The 15,025-nt window shown below is 34.8% G+C and overlaps 1 protein-coding gene across 1 annotated transcript in view; it reads left to right on the top strand.

Moving 5' to 3' along the window:
* Positions 1–15,025, top strand: part of LOC150087223 (proto-oncogene vav-like) — a 433,316-nt gene that overhangs the window by 132,261 nt on the left and 286,030 nt on the right. The window contains exon 5 of the mRNA XM_090371895.1: positions 13,852–13,960. Within this exon, the coding sequence (XP_090228021.1) occupies positions 13,852–13,960 (109 nt within the window). The remainder of the gene's footprint in view (positions 1–13,851; positions 13,961–15,025) is intronic.

The raw sequence follows: 15,025 nt of genomic DNA, 5'->3' as shown, positions 1-15,025 counted from the left end.
GAGGCCTCATTTTAGGAAGGATGTAGATTTGCTTGAGCGTGTACAGAGAGGGGCAACAAGATTGGTGAGGGGAATAAAGGGATCCTCTTACCAAGAGAGGCTTAAGTTCTGCAAATTGCAGTGGCTGCAGACTAGGCACCTGCACGGTGATCTGATTGAGGTGTATAAGGCCTTGAATGTGTTGAGCATGCTGAATTCTGATGGGATCCTTCCACTTGTTCAGATTACAAACCTAAGGGGGCATAAATTCAAATTAAGAAAAGACAGATGTAAAATAGATGTGCAGAAATTTGCCTTTAGCCAGCGGGTGGTTAATTGCTGGAACAAACTTCCATCAGTCGTTGTGGAAGTTGATAGGTTGAATAAATTTAAGGAGGAACTGGACAGGCATTTGAAGGGAATGGTGTTTTTTTTTTTTTTTTTTTTGGCTGATGTTGCGTAAGCTCATTCACTTGCTTTCTTGCATCACATGCCACCACCACCACCACTACTACCCCTCCCCCCCAATGTTAGTTACAACTTTAAGTAAACCACACTGTGGTCACTGCTACCTAGTGGTTCCTTTATCTGCAGATTCTTAATGCATGAAAAATTACTGCTGATAATCAGATTAAGAGTATTACTCGTTCTAGTCACCTCTCGAACATGCTGCTCTAGAAAACAGTCATCCAATAAATCCATAAAAACCTTGCTAGTGTGCGATTGACCAATCCACAAGTTCCAGTCAATATCTGGGAAGATAAAATCCCCTATTATAAGATAGTCATATTTTCTGGCCTACTCTATTTCTCTGTACAGTTTTTCATTGTACTCATCAGAGTTATTAGGCCTATGACACACTCCTACTCCCAATTTTGCTTTCCCAGTTATAAACTAAATGTTTTTTATTTGTGCAAGCAAAGAGTCAAGGTTTTTCTACAGTCTTATGTGTGTTTAATAGTAATTGTCTACTGCAAAATAATTTTTTATCATGCACATTGTATGAAAAATATGACATAGACTGCATTTTTAGTAATAAAATATGTTCATACCAGGAGACTCTACGAAACCACACTAAACAGGGCTCACACTTTCTAGTGCCAATTCTGGCCAAACTGAGGATGTGGCTAATGAGGAAAATGAAAAGTATACTTTTTTGCTGTTCCCATGATGTGGCAAGGAGCATGCAACCTCATTGGCGACCGCTATTTCTGCACTACAAAAATATCAGGGATGTCCAGAACAGCAAGTACAGTATCAAATATCCTAACATATCATCTGCAATAAAGTCTGTTTTTAACAAACACTTGCCAATACCAAATCCTCCCCCTGCACAAAAAAAATCAGGATAAAGGATAAATTAATATTAGCTGAACAGTGCAAGGAAGCCACAGATTTGCCATAGATAACATTCTTGTGTTGCAGACTTTGCTGGACTGTCCACTTGAATAGATTTGGACTACCAACCAAAAAAATTGTAACACACCACCTTTAATTAAGCTAGAACAGTTGAATGATTTTGTTTGTGATTCACACTTATATAAAGAGCAAACAGAACTCCCTGGTTCTAGGTTACAACAGTGGTAACAACATTTACAAAAGTTACCTTAAGCAGGAATTAAAATTGGCATATTGAAAACATTACATTGTTTTAAAATATTTCATTATGGAAGATGGTATGTGTTTCAGAAGACCTTGACTTTGAGCATAATCATAATGAATAGTGTGTATTTATTGATGCCTCAAAATTAAGTTTAAAAGCAGTGTTGCTCCACAATGTGTGCTCTGTCCAAGATCCTGAGTGCAATAACGTACCATAGCTTTGCTTGTTATGTCTGTAGGTGATCTTAAGGCAAATGGATTATTCCACTGGTCTACAAGGAGCATTTCAGAAAATGCTATTGTTTGCTGTGTTTTTGGGACAATTGTGCAGTAAAAGAAAACATTGTGCAGCAGTTGGAAATAGGAAGGAATTTTTATCAGGAATAAGTAATATGAAGTCTGGTCTGTTGGTTGAACCAAAAAAGTTCTTCCATATTTGCATATAAAGTTTGGATTAATGAGGAATCTTTTTAAGACTCTGGATAAAGAAGAAAATGGATTCTGTTAACTTAGAGAAGTGTTTCCCAATTTAACAAATTCAAAACTGAGAGAAGGAATTTTTATTGTGCCTCAAAGAAAATTCCCAAAGCTGATATTATTTGAAACAAAGCTGCAGGACACTGAACTAGCATCTTGTCAATTTGTTTAAAGCAGTTGTGCATGGATTTCTTGGAAGAAGATAATTATGAATCTTTGGTGTCAACTTTACTGCCATGTTATAAAGATATGGAGTGTGAAATATCTTTTGAAATTAATTTTCTTCATTCCCTTCAGTTCTTTTCTCAAAATTTGGGTGATGTTAGTGATGAACAAGAGGAATGTTTTCATCAAGACATTTCTATAGTGGAAAGCAGAACCAAAGGTTGCTGGGATACTGCCATGATGAGAGATTACTGCTGATTTCCGAAGAGGGAAAGAAAAATGGACTATAAGAAAAGCTCTCTGACTGACAAGCATTTCTAAGGAAATAGAATGAATGTAGTACTTTATACGTTTGTTATCATGTTTGTTAGTTCTCACACAAGCCAGAAAAATTCACCAATGAAGTGTCATATTCTGCTACAACTGTTAGGAAGTCTGCATTTTATGTTCTGAGAATTTTTCAAAATGTTGAATGACTTGTCACTTCTGAAAAAAAAAAAAAATTTACTGTCCTATTTAATAATAATAATTATTATTATTAGTTTACAGAATGAGAAATAATGAAGATGAAAATCAGGTTATTCTGTCGCAGATTTGTAAACATGGGTTCGTAAATTCAGGACATTTGTTGTGCTAACTTTGAAGTTTTTTTGGTTAATAATGATTGTAATCTGTAGTAAAGGAAAAGTTATGTGCCTCAGTTGCATGAATTTGTTTATTTTTGTGTTTATCTAAATATTGAGAAAGTTAAAAAACAAAGTTGTTCTCTGTCATTGGAATATTACTGTCATTATAAGTTTGTCAGAAGATCAGGAAGTTAAGTATAATCCTTGAATATTTTCACTTACAAGGTTCTAAGAGTTCTAATATGATTACTATTCTAGCATTATTGCAGATATTACATAATACATACATTGCCATATTAGCTATGAATAGTGTAATAAGCCACTACACTATGTAGTGGCTTATTACACAGCATATTACAAGGTTAGTAGTTTAGTATTCAGGTTTAGTGCTGCAAAACTTTTTTTAACTGGGATCATGCTTGCGATGAGAACAGCAAAGAGCGCATAACCCAGAGCAGTGTTTGGGGCCGGGGGTATTTCCTGTGGTGCTTATAAAATCCAAGTCCTTATGGAATTCACTGCTGTGAAATTAAAATAGGAATTTAACCAAAATTTAGCGTTTGTTGGATGAATATATGCTTGAAAGAAGGGCTCGTTTGCCCTTGAAGGAATTAAATCATGAGATTCAACAAGTGCTTAGCTGCCCACGTAAACATTAGAGCTGATTAGCATTCAGCTGGCAGGGTGGGATCACACAAAGCAGGATACACTGGTCTCAAAGGAGATGGTTATTCTTGGTGACTGCTGTCAGGAAAATGGAGAATAATTTATACAATAAGGATTGGTGAATATCACCATAGTATTTCTGCTAGGGGCAAAAGTTAGTGATACTGTAGAACTATCATCTTTTAAGGGCACATAAGATAATACTTTTGTACATGTTAGTACCAAAGATGTTTATCATAGGCATTCTGAGGCTTTATTTAAAACATATGTGGTGATGTTAAAAAAATGTGTAAGTTATAGCTGAATTATAATGAGGTCCTTGTGAATTAATTAAGACCTGGAGAGATCTGCAAGGCTCCTGGGGTAAAGTTTTTCTAACAACTGCAATGCTTATTAACAGATGATACTGTTTTTACAGGGATGGGAAACAGAGAAAGAAATAAGTATTCTATTGTCAGGGAAGCAGGAAATATGTTGCACAAGAATGATAGGCAGAATAGGACCATGGTATGTCTGCCAATGGCAAAAGTAGATGACGTTGTAAAGCAGATATCTTTTAAGGGCACAAAAGGTGATATTATTGTACATATTGGCATAGTGATATTTAGAGTAGGGGATCTGAGGACTTACTTAACAAGTACAGAGCAATGTTGGGAAAAAGTCATGAGTTAGGATTGAATTTGGAAGTGTCTGTAATTCTGCCCAGAACACAAGAGGGAGTACATGTTGAAGCCTTGTCAGTTAACTCTGGTGCTTGGTTAACAGGAGTGACTGTTTTTACAGAGGTGGGATCAGTGGTGAGCTGTGAATATTTTAAAAATGGGCTCGCAGTTTTTCTGACTTTCTACCAAGTAAATCTGATTGGTCACGGAAGCGACGTCATCCATGGCTTCCGCTAGAGGCACTTCCCACGCTTGCACTACTTGTAGTGGCGCCTCCGTAGCCAGGTGGGAAGGAGCAGCAGTGTGTAGCACATGCTTCTTGATTAGACCGGGGTTCGAGCCCATCACCACCAAATACAGAGGATGCGGAAAGGTCAGGGAATGACCACCGCATATTCCTGGAGCAATATGGCCTTAGTTGTTAATGCTCCTGAAAACCAAATAACAACAACTACTTCTAGTATAATTAGAGCGCATGACGCATTTTTCGTGACCAGTATGATATCTGGAGTCAGGGGCGGATTTAGGGGAGTGGACAGATGCGGCTTATTACCCACTTAAGGTAAAGGGGGTATAAGTATATGTGTAAAACGTTCCTAGGCCTATCTGGGAAAAAAAAAAAAAAAAAACTTACAAACCTAGTTGTCATGCCTAGCCTTATGATGATAACTGGATATGACAGTGTCTGGAGTTCTAACCTTTTAGAAATTTTGAATAGTATGACATCATAGTCATGCTTCCTGAAGTTACTACTGCAGTAAGTATGATTGCAACAATATAGATATTTGTCAACAAATTTTTTTTTCGTCTCCATTTTTGTTGAATTCCATTGTTAGGATCCCCTAACAGCTGCGTATGTCATTTCAACTACAAGATCAGTACATCAATCAGTGGTATTTTACAGAGATATTTAGATACATTGCACTCACAAGTATACATCTCTTACTTTAGTTATCATAAATCCATTGTATCTTGTCTTCCAGAAATTATGAAAATCTGTGAATGATCAATAAAATATTTACAATAAAAAAGCTCTTATTTCGTAATTGATATATACAAAGCAAAATACCTAAAAGAAACGCGAAGGATGTTTCGCATAAACCATCTACTGCGCATGTTCGGCGCATGCACAGTTTTTTTATTTGTCTTTTTTTTTAACAACTAGGGAAATATAATGGATACATTTTTTTATTTATTTTTTTATTTTTTCATGATAAAATTTTAATATTGCGAATAAAAAATAACATGAAATATTTCCCATATCACAAATAACATAAAAACTATCACAAAACATTCCACAATATAAAAAAATTACATAAAAAAAAACAAACTTTCTAGAAAAAGTACACAAAAAATCCCAGATTACAAGAAAAAAATTATTTCACAAATATTCAAGAAAAATTTATTCTAAAAATTGCCACATAGAATTTACTTCTTTATTAATATTTGTTGTCAATATTCTGCTTTGCTCAATAGCTGAGCAATGATTACAAAGGAATGATTTGACATAACGATCTGGATCAAATTGAAGCAATGGTTTTCCATTTAGCTGTATAGTCGTCATAATCTGCAACGTATTTAATTGTCACAATATTATTCATTACAATGAAAGCTTGCTCAGCTTCAGCACTGATAATCGCAATAGTTTCAAAGATATTTTCTTGCTTTCTTAATTGAAAAGGTAACTTCACTCGATTTTAAAGATAAACTGTCTTCGGCAAAATCTCTAGAATCATTAATTTTTATTTCATATTTTATCAGAAAACTTAAATTTCTTATTCAGTTTTCACCGTCTTGTCACCAAGACTAAAGTTCTTTCACATTCCACGATTTTGGGTAGTGTATGTTTAAAATTTCTTTCAGTGGTATCATTATTTTCTTTATTTAATTTAAAATCACTCTGTTGCATTAATGACATCCTTTGAGGATAAAACAATGCATATAATAACTTGTCACGAGGTAATTTTTTTTACTTTTGATTTTGATTCATTCAAATTCTTTCCACTTCAACATGCTCTCAGTTTTAGCTTCATAATTTCCTTCAGAATTTTTCAAATTAGCAGTAGCATTTGATAGTTCAAATAATTAATTAATCTGCTTTTACCATAGTGATTCTGTAAAAATTCTGAAAGGTAAGAGAGCTCCTGCAGGATGTTGATCATTAGTGTTAAATGGGTAAGAAATTCCAGATTTAAAAGTCGATTTAATAATCTGGAATATTTAACTTCTGATTCAAAATGTTTGCACAAAGTGGGATAATTCCTCCAACCCACAATTGCTGTCCGCAAGCTACAAGCTGCTCATCGTGGCCCAAACACACGACCGATCTTTATAGTTTCCACATCAAGTTGTTTAGCAATCATTCTTAATTGGTGCTAGTTTTTTTGGAGATTGGTGATAGTTTTTTTTTTTTTTGGTTTAATTGTTGCCTGTATGCCATTATATTTTAGAACATTTTTCTTCACAGTGAAAGGCTTGACAAAGTTTCAAAATCTGGCAACATTTCATCTTCTTACCAGTTTATATAATATCTTAGTTGCCTCAATCCCCCCCTCCCCCCACATTGCTATTGTCACTAGTTCTTTGAATACAGTGCAAAATGTCGGAATCACACAAATATTCTGCTACTGTGACCATGTAAACATAGACAGGAGAAATTTACTGGAAGGCATGGATCACTCACTTCTCCGAAAAACATATGCCCATTTGTCGGAGTAAAGGGGAACCACAACTCAGGTTGACTAGAGGCCATAATCTGTGTCGAGAATCGTCTTAATCCTCTGACTGGCTATGGAAAGCATATTGACTAGCGCGACTTCTCGTTATGTGACTGCATAGGTTTTACGGACACCACTAACATTGTGGAATGGTAATCCCTTTCACCCTTAATTCGCACTTTCTAATTACCTAAATTGCCTAAAGGCCAGAGGTGAGAACAATGCATACACAGTTGTCTCTCCTAATCCGTTCGTTACATGGAAATTTTCTTTCTTCAATGGAAACTATTTTAAATGTAATTACCAAGGGGAATCAAAAAAATTTGCTATAAAGAAGTTCGTTAAACAGAGGTTGGACTGTAATTAAATCAAAAATGAAGCAATTTTAAAATACGTAACCAATCGATTGCACCATTAAAATGCTGGGAATGGGGCCCCCCTCGCCCCACCGTAGTTTAAAATAAATTTTCTGTTTATACTCCAGCACGACAACCAAGTCAGTAGAGTTTACAATAAATCGTCAATACAAATATTTATCGTATTTAGTAGTCACGGGCTTGAACCCCGGTCACTCAAGGAACGCGTGCTATGCACTCTCGCTCCTGACCACTCGGCTACGTCAGGCCTAGTCTCTAGATACTCAATAATTGCATTCAGGATTTTATTTGTAAAAGAAATGATCGTTTCAACAATGGGCTTGCAAATTAAAAAAAATAACAGTGGGCCCTTGCGAGCCCACTATAGCTCACCACTGGGTGAGATACATTTAAATAGAAGGGGGTGTAAGAATATTTACTGATGCTATCGAGATAGCGATAAGTGGGTCAAAAAACTACTAGCTTGGGTGGATACACAGACTAATAGATTAACCAGAGCTACAGGCAGAGATGAAGGTGATTCTTGCACTGCTTATATTGGAAAATGCAGCAGCCTGGAAAGCAAAGTGTTGGGGATTTTAGGCCCTGTCTTGGGTCATCATGGGACAAGTAAATACATGGGCTGTGTAAGAGTAACTAAGAGTAAGAACATGTGCATGTACACTAATGCCAGGAGCATTATAAATAAACTTGATGAATTTTGAAGTATTGATTAAGTCATCAAATACAGACATTGTAGGAATAGCAGAGATATGGTGTCACTCAGATGTAAGTGATGCTGAATTTGAATGTGGGGAGTACAATGTATACAGGAAGGACTGGAAAGGTTAGGCTCTTAGTTAAGAAGCATATTAAATCTAAGGCAATGCATCTAGTTGACATGAGTAACTGGTGTGATATAAGCACTGGGAAAACAAAATTGAGAGTAGGAATGTGTTATAGGCGTAATGACTGTGATGAGTATAGGGAGTGAAAGTTAACACTCCCTGTTAACTTTCCAGATGAATGGAATTTGTGGGTTGGACACAAGCAAGACTTTTGTAGATTTTTTGGATGATTTTTTTCCCTACAGCATCTTGTTAGGCAATAAGCGGAAGAAATGCTCTTGATAGTGTTATCAGGAATGAGCCTACATGCATTAAGAATCTTTAGGTAAAAGACCCACTGGATGACAGTGATCACAGTGTACTAGTATGGAATTTAATTAATCATATAACTACTGTGAAGGGTAAAGGGAAAGGCTTTTGCTTTCCTAAGGGTGACTAAAGTGGTCTCAGACATTTGTTTAAATTCTATGCATTGGGACAACCTGATGTTACCAATTGCAAATGCTAAATGAGAAACATTCGTGGAAGTAATCAAAGAAGGTGCTAGGCTTTTCATACCAACAAAGAAATACTGTTCAAAGCTTAGACTTAAATGGATGTCAGATGAACTATTGAGACACATGACAGAGAAGAAAAGTGCATGGGATGGATATAAATTATCAGGTGATTTTGAAGTCTATAGTAGATATAAATTAGTTTGCAATCAAACTAATTTATATAGTCCTCTTTTCAAGTCACAAAGGAGCAGCAAAGACTTCTATTGTTATATTAACAGTCCAAGGAAGGGATTGAATCACCTTGGGCCACTTTATGGCCGTGGGTTAACTGTTGATGACCCTGCTCAGGTTGCTGACAAATAGAATTGGTATTTTGCATCTACATTCACAAATGAGGAATTCTTTAGAGGAGGTGATGCCAGAAGTTCTTCAAACTATAATGAGGAGCTAAATGACTTTGACTGAAAGGAAAGTGGAGGAGAAATTGTTGAGAATGGACATAAAAAAGCCACCTTGGGTGGATGCGATCTATCCAATCATTAAGAGAGGCAGCAAAGGAGGTAAGCAAACCATTAGTCAGAATTATGAGGGCATCTTTGGATAAAAGGGAGGTTCCTGTGGACTGGAGATGTCACATGTATCCCCAATTCACAAAGGGGGATCAAAAGGTGACATGAATAAATACAGACCTGTTATCTTAACTTCTGTTCCAGGGAAAATAATGGAGTATTTGCTGTTAAGGCAGATAAGAAACATTTGGCTAGGAATGCAAAGAAAAGCAGCATGGAATTCTTTGCAAATACTGTGTGACCTTGATATAACGTGCCTCTTCATACTACGGATATACTGTGGGTATGATCATGTCCCTGAAACAAATTATGAAATAGTAGTGTGTTCAAAGAACTAGCAATTTCATATTGGAATCTAGAAAAAGAGAATACTGTATATACTCCTACATTCTACTACCATATTTCCAAGAGAGGAAATTGGCTGTATATTAGCTTCGATGTATTCAGTTGCTTTGTAATTTTTGTAAACAACAGGACTTGTCACAGACTAATTACTGTAGACACCCAGTTTCTCCCCTCAGCTAGAGATGCAATGAAAGAGTATATCAGTGGAATGCTAATTACAAACAACTATCTCTTGAGGGAAATACACTACCATTCAAGTGTTAGATTAGTTACAAAGTAAATTTTTGTGAACAATACCTCTTTTCAATTAAAGTTACACTTAGGATAGCAAAAACTGCCGAGTGCTAAAATAGAGAAAAATTTAAATGAAGCAACAAGTAATTTATAGAGAAATCATGTGACTTCACTTTGGTACTATGATAGGCTGGACAGTTTGGTTTTGAATTAGTTTCACCACGCAAAGGTCACCCCAGGCTTCTACTACACAAGAACCCTGGATCCAGGATAAAACTTGGCACCAGTGGCATGGTCTGATGACAGGTATTGGTAAGATCCTGAACCACCCTGCACACCAACCCTGATGTTCAGAGTATGGGAACAAAGGTCACCCCAGGCTCCCACTACACAGTAACCCTGGATCTAGGATAAAACTTGGCACTGTCCTATTGGTTATTGGAGTTAATCTCTCACCTATAAATTTTTCTGTGAGCATCTGCAAGAGGGGTCTGTCAGCAGGCAAGAATTTAATCTCTTTATATTCGTGTCAGTTCAAAACTTAATACTTTAGAATTGTAATTTGCAAATTTTAATTGTAATATTGATAGTTGTTACTGTAATTGTAAAAATCAATCAATATATCCTTCATGATTTCGGCTCCAGACCGATAGAGCAGCGCTAGAGTCCGGTGTTGGGGAAACTAATTTTCTGCGTAAGTTATCCGATGTTTCTCGTTGTTCTCGTGTTGGCTTTCTTTACCTTAGCCAAGAAATCTCTACTGTGATTTATAAAAATAGCTCCAAAGCTTGGATTATGAGCAATATTTTTGCTTCATGTTTTGAAAGTAAGTTTGAACCATCAGTGATACACTAGTTGCTTTCCTAAAAATCTTGAAGAAAAGGCTCTGTTACTGTTGGATCACTGCCCAGTTTATCCTGAAGTTCAAAAGATGGCGAGATCAGAGGTATGTTTCTCAAGGAACACAACTGCGCTAATTCAGTCATTTATCAAGGCATTATTCGAGCCTTCAAAGCCTACTATCGTGTTGAGCTACTTGCTGGTGTTGTGAACTTGGAAATTCAAGTTCTAGAATTTAGACATTAATATTGAAAGATGTTGCATACAGTATTGGATTATTGGGGGGTGAAGGTAAGCCCAACAGCAATTGAAAAATGTACTGGAAAAGATGACATCACTAATTATTCTGAATTAACAGCTGAAAAAGCTGTTAATTCAGAGTAATTATTACTCTGAATTAACAGCTTTTTCAGAACAAGAAGCAAAGGCTGCTTTTAACATACTTGGTGGCAGTCTTTGAGCAAATCACCTGGTTGCTTTAATTGAGGTGAATGCAGAAGCTCCACTTGCATATTAGCTGAGTGAGGAAGAAGTCGCAACTTCTGTGAACAGTGGGGAGACAATTGACAAACAGAAGGCAAGTCATGTAGGGAGTCATTCAAAAATATTCATAAGAAAAAAGCACTAGACATTAACAAAATACTTAAACATTAATGAGGTGATAACATGGTTAGAATGTCAGAATGATAGCGAACATCTTCATTTATCGCATCTCACCACTATTAAGAATTATGTACTGGAAAAACGCTGTCATCAGTTCTGGCAAACTAAATTATGTGACTGTTTCAGAAAGATGAATAAAATGTGTTCATAACAGCATTGTGTTAGTAAAATGTAAAAGGATTGATAATACTTTGTCTTTTAGTCTGTTTACTCATAATACATAGTAAATAAAATATTTATTTACTAAGTAAAGTGTATTTTTGTTAAAAACTGGGAAGAAAATTATAATTTTTTTTGGCTATAATGCACTTTGCTTATAATGCACGTATTAAAGTTGTTGCCTGACACCAGAGGCATATCGTGGTTGCACTCTATTAACAATAGAAGGAAAAGAATGAGTCATATTGGTCCACTGCATAAGAATAGTATAAACTGTTGATGACTGTACAGATTGCTGATAAAGTGAATAAATATTTTTCATATACATCCACACATGAAGAAGCTTTTAGAGATGGGGCTAGAAGTCTGTTTAATATTCATCAGAAGTTAAATGATTTTATAATAACAGAAAGTAAGGTGGAAGAGAAATTGCTGCTGCTAAAAGTGAATAAAGCAGCTGGAATCCACCTGATTATACTAAAGCTGAAAAGGAGGTAATTAAATCTTCAGCTCTCATAATGAGAGCATCCTTTTAGATTCATTAGAAATGCCTAATGACTGGAGATGTGCAAATGTATCTCCTATTCATGAGTAGTTCAAAGGAAGACGTAGATAACTACAGACCTGTAAGTATAACTACTGTGCCAGTAGTTATGCTTAAAGGAAAATAAAGGAATCAATAATTAAAATGATACTGCAAAATCATCTTGATAGGATTAGGGCCACAAGGCAAACATGGCACAGATTGGTTAAAGAGAGATCATGCCTCAATCTTACTAGCAGTTATGAGTTTGTTAGAAAGGAACTGGATGCAGAGAATAATTCTGATATCATATAGTTAGATTTTAGTAAAACGTTTGATACCATACCACATGTATGATCGTTTATAAATTGCAATAATGTGGCATTAGGGGAAAATTACTACTACAGATACAGCAATGGCTAAGTAGTAGGAAACAAAGTTATTATAAATTATCACTGCTCTTCATGGGCTAATGTGATAAGTAGGTTCCATAGTGGGCTAGTGTTGGGGCCCAACACTAACTTTTATGAATGATAAAAGGCCCCTTACTGTTTTTAATATTTATGAATGATATTAATGTAGGTATTACAAGTGTGATGCCCCAGTTTGCTGATGATATAAAGATGGGCACAGTGGTCAGTAACGGTAATCAGAATATACTACTTCAAGGAGATATAGATCAAGGATTCCCAATGGGGTCACTATTGACTCTTCCCTCCCTTGGGGGGGTCAATCCTCTTGAAAGAGGGGTTGAATGGGGTCAGTGGGGATATTTAATATAATAAATATAAAGAAAATATTAATATATGATTTAAAAATAACTATGAATATTATTATTTTCAGTTTTAGCAATTTGGTATACAAATTTTAGATAAACATGAAAATAAACAAATCCCTGCAATTGAGGCACGTAACATTACCTTTAATACAGAATATAATCATTGTTTAACAAAAAATCTCCAAATTAGCAAAAAAGATGTCCTGAATTTATGAACCCATTTGTAACAGAATAACCTCATTTTCATTCTCATTATTTCTCATTCTGTAAAAAAAAATATAATTAAATAGGACAGTATTTATATATATATATTGGAATTATGTCTAATGACAATTAGATTTAAATATTAAATTTTAAATAGCGTAAATGAGGGTATTAGCTCCTCTACGTTAATGCTATTGTACAGTGACAATTAGACATTATACATGCATGGGTTATATATGTACTTAACTTATTTATACATTATTACATATTAGAGATCTTCATAAATATCTCTGCTATGTTACATTAAGGATTCATGAGGTATATTTGGAACAGAGTTTGGGTATGCCTCTACTTGGCTATCCATACCAGGGCTAGATTTATATATAACTAGTGGGTTGGTTGGGGTCACTACAAACCTGATGCTCCCATGTAGTACCATAATTTTAAAAAGTAATAATATGATATTAATCATATTACTGTATCTTTAATGTGGCATAATGTATAAATAAGTTAAGCGTACACACACACACACACACACACACACACACACACACACACACAATTTTATTTTTCTGAAGTTTGTCGTTCAATATTTTGCATAAAATGATGAGTATGTCAATGAAGAGGTTTCTTTAGCAAAAATTCCAAACAGAAATAATATGTCATTTATTATTTCCTATATTGCAGCTTTTACTTTTTAATTATTATTTTTTTTTATAATGGGCTACATATTTCCTTTTGTACACTCATTTTGTGGGAGAGCAAAGAGGGGTGGGGGTTGTAGAATGTTTAATAAAGTAAGATCTTTAATGTGGCATAATGTAGTAAATGACTATCTTGATATTACTAAATTTTATCAATTAATTGCACAGTTTAAATAAGGGTTAAGGATCATAGCTGTAACAAGCTATTTTCTATAATGTCATTTTATGCCTCTGTAGCCATAATGAAGATCCAATGGTGCCATTAGAATTTCCTATCACTCCACGCAAGACAAAAGAAGAAGATATTTATGAAGATCTCTGCTATGTTACATTAAGGATTCATGAGGTATATTTGGAACAGAGTTTGAGTATGCCTCTACTTTATGATAATGTTAAGCTGCAAGAATGCTTAAAGTAGCATGATAATGCATTGCTTGTTTGGCATGCAGCAGGTGCCAACATAATTAGAGAATGAATGCTGTAAAAAAAAAAAAAAATAATAAAAACCACTTTACTGGATATTTAATGTAGTTTTTTCTGTGATATATATATATATATATATATATATATATATATTTTTATTAAATATACAATGAATCCTCATTCACTTGCTTAATATATATAGACATTATCCATGCTCGCTAACTTTTTATGCATTGTTTGTGCATGGTATTATTTTGAATTTGGTTACTAAAGCACCCCTAAGGTTTTTGTATTTTCCAACATTCTTTAAGCGTGATTTTCTTAATCTGTTTTGCTGAAATGCCACTTTTTTTGTGTAATAGTTATTTTAAATTTCTGTCGCTGCTTCAATGTTCAATACCCACAGTTACTCTTATTGCATATGAACTTTTTATGTGCTTTTCATTTTTAATATAACTGTTTGTTTGCATGCATTGCCTGCTGCTTTTGATTATTATTTTTTTTGCATGCTTTTTTTTGTCTATCTAGTGAAGGCGAGTATGGTGAATATGATGAGTACTACTCCTCAGTATCTCATGAGGATGAAGGTATCTATGAGGATTTGTGTGCCTTTCAAAGGAAAGGTGGCTTACAGGTACTAAGTTGACATCGGCAGTGCTATGCTTGCTTGCAGATGTGTTCCTTGTATAATTTTTTTGCTGTCAAATATGTAGGCTTACATTATGATTTGCATGCATTTTAAGTATTTTCTTGTCTAAAATTATTATTATTCATGAATATTTTTATATGACATTCAGTGGATATGTACAATGTTTATTTAATTGAATATTATACTTTATTTATTATCATTGTTGTTGCACTGGTAAATTGGAATTTGCTCACTGAAATTTCACCTGCAAATAGTTCACATTTTTGTTTGGACTGTTTTGTTTAATTCTTGATTGATGGCATGTTTGTCATGGTTTACTGTTCTTAAAATCAAAATTTG

Source organism: Mastigoproctus giganteus, chromosome 4, assembly GCF_048544385.1.
Source record: "Mastigoproctus giganteus isolate SK-2022 chromosome 4, ASM4854438v1, whole genome shotgun sequence".
NCBI lineage: Eukaryota > Metazoa > Arthropoda > Arachnida > Uropygi > Thelyphonidae > Mastigoproctus > Mastigoproctus giganteus.
The sequence above is the reverse complement of the archived record's forward strand: the minus strand, read 5'-3'. Positions and strand labels throughout refer to the sequence as shown.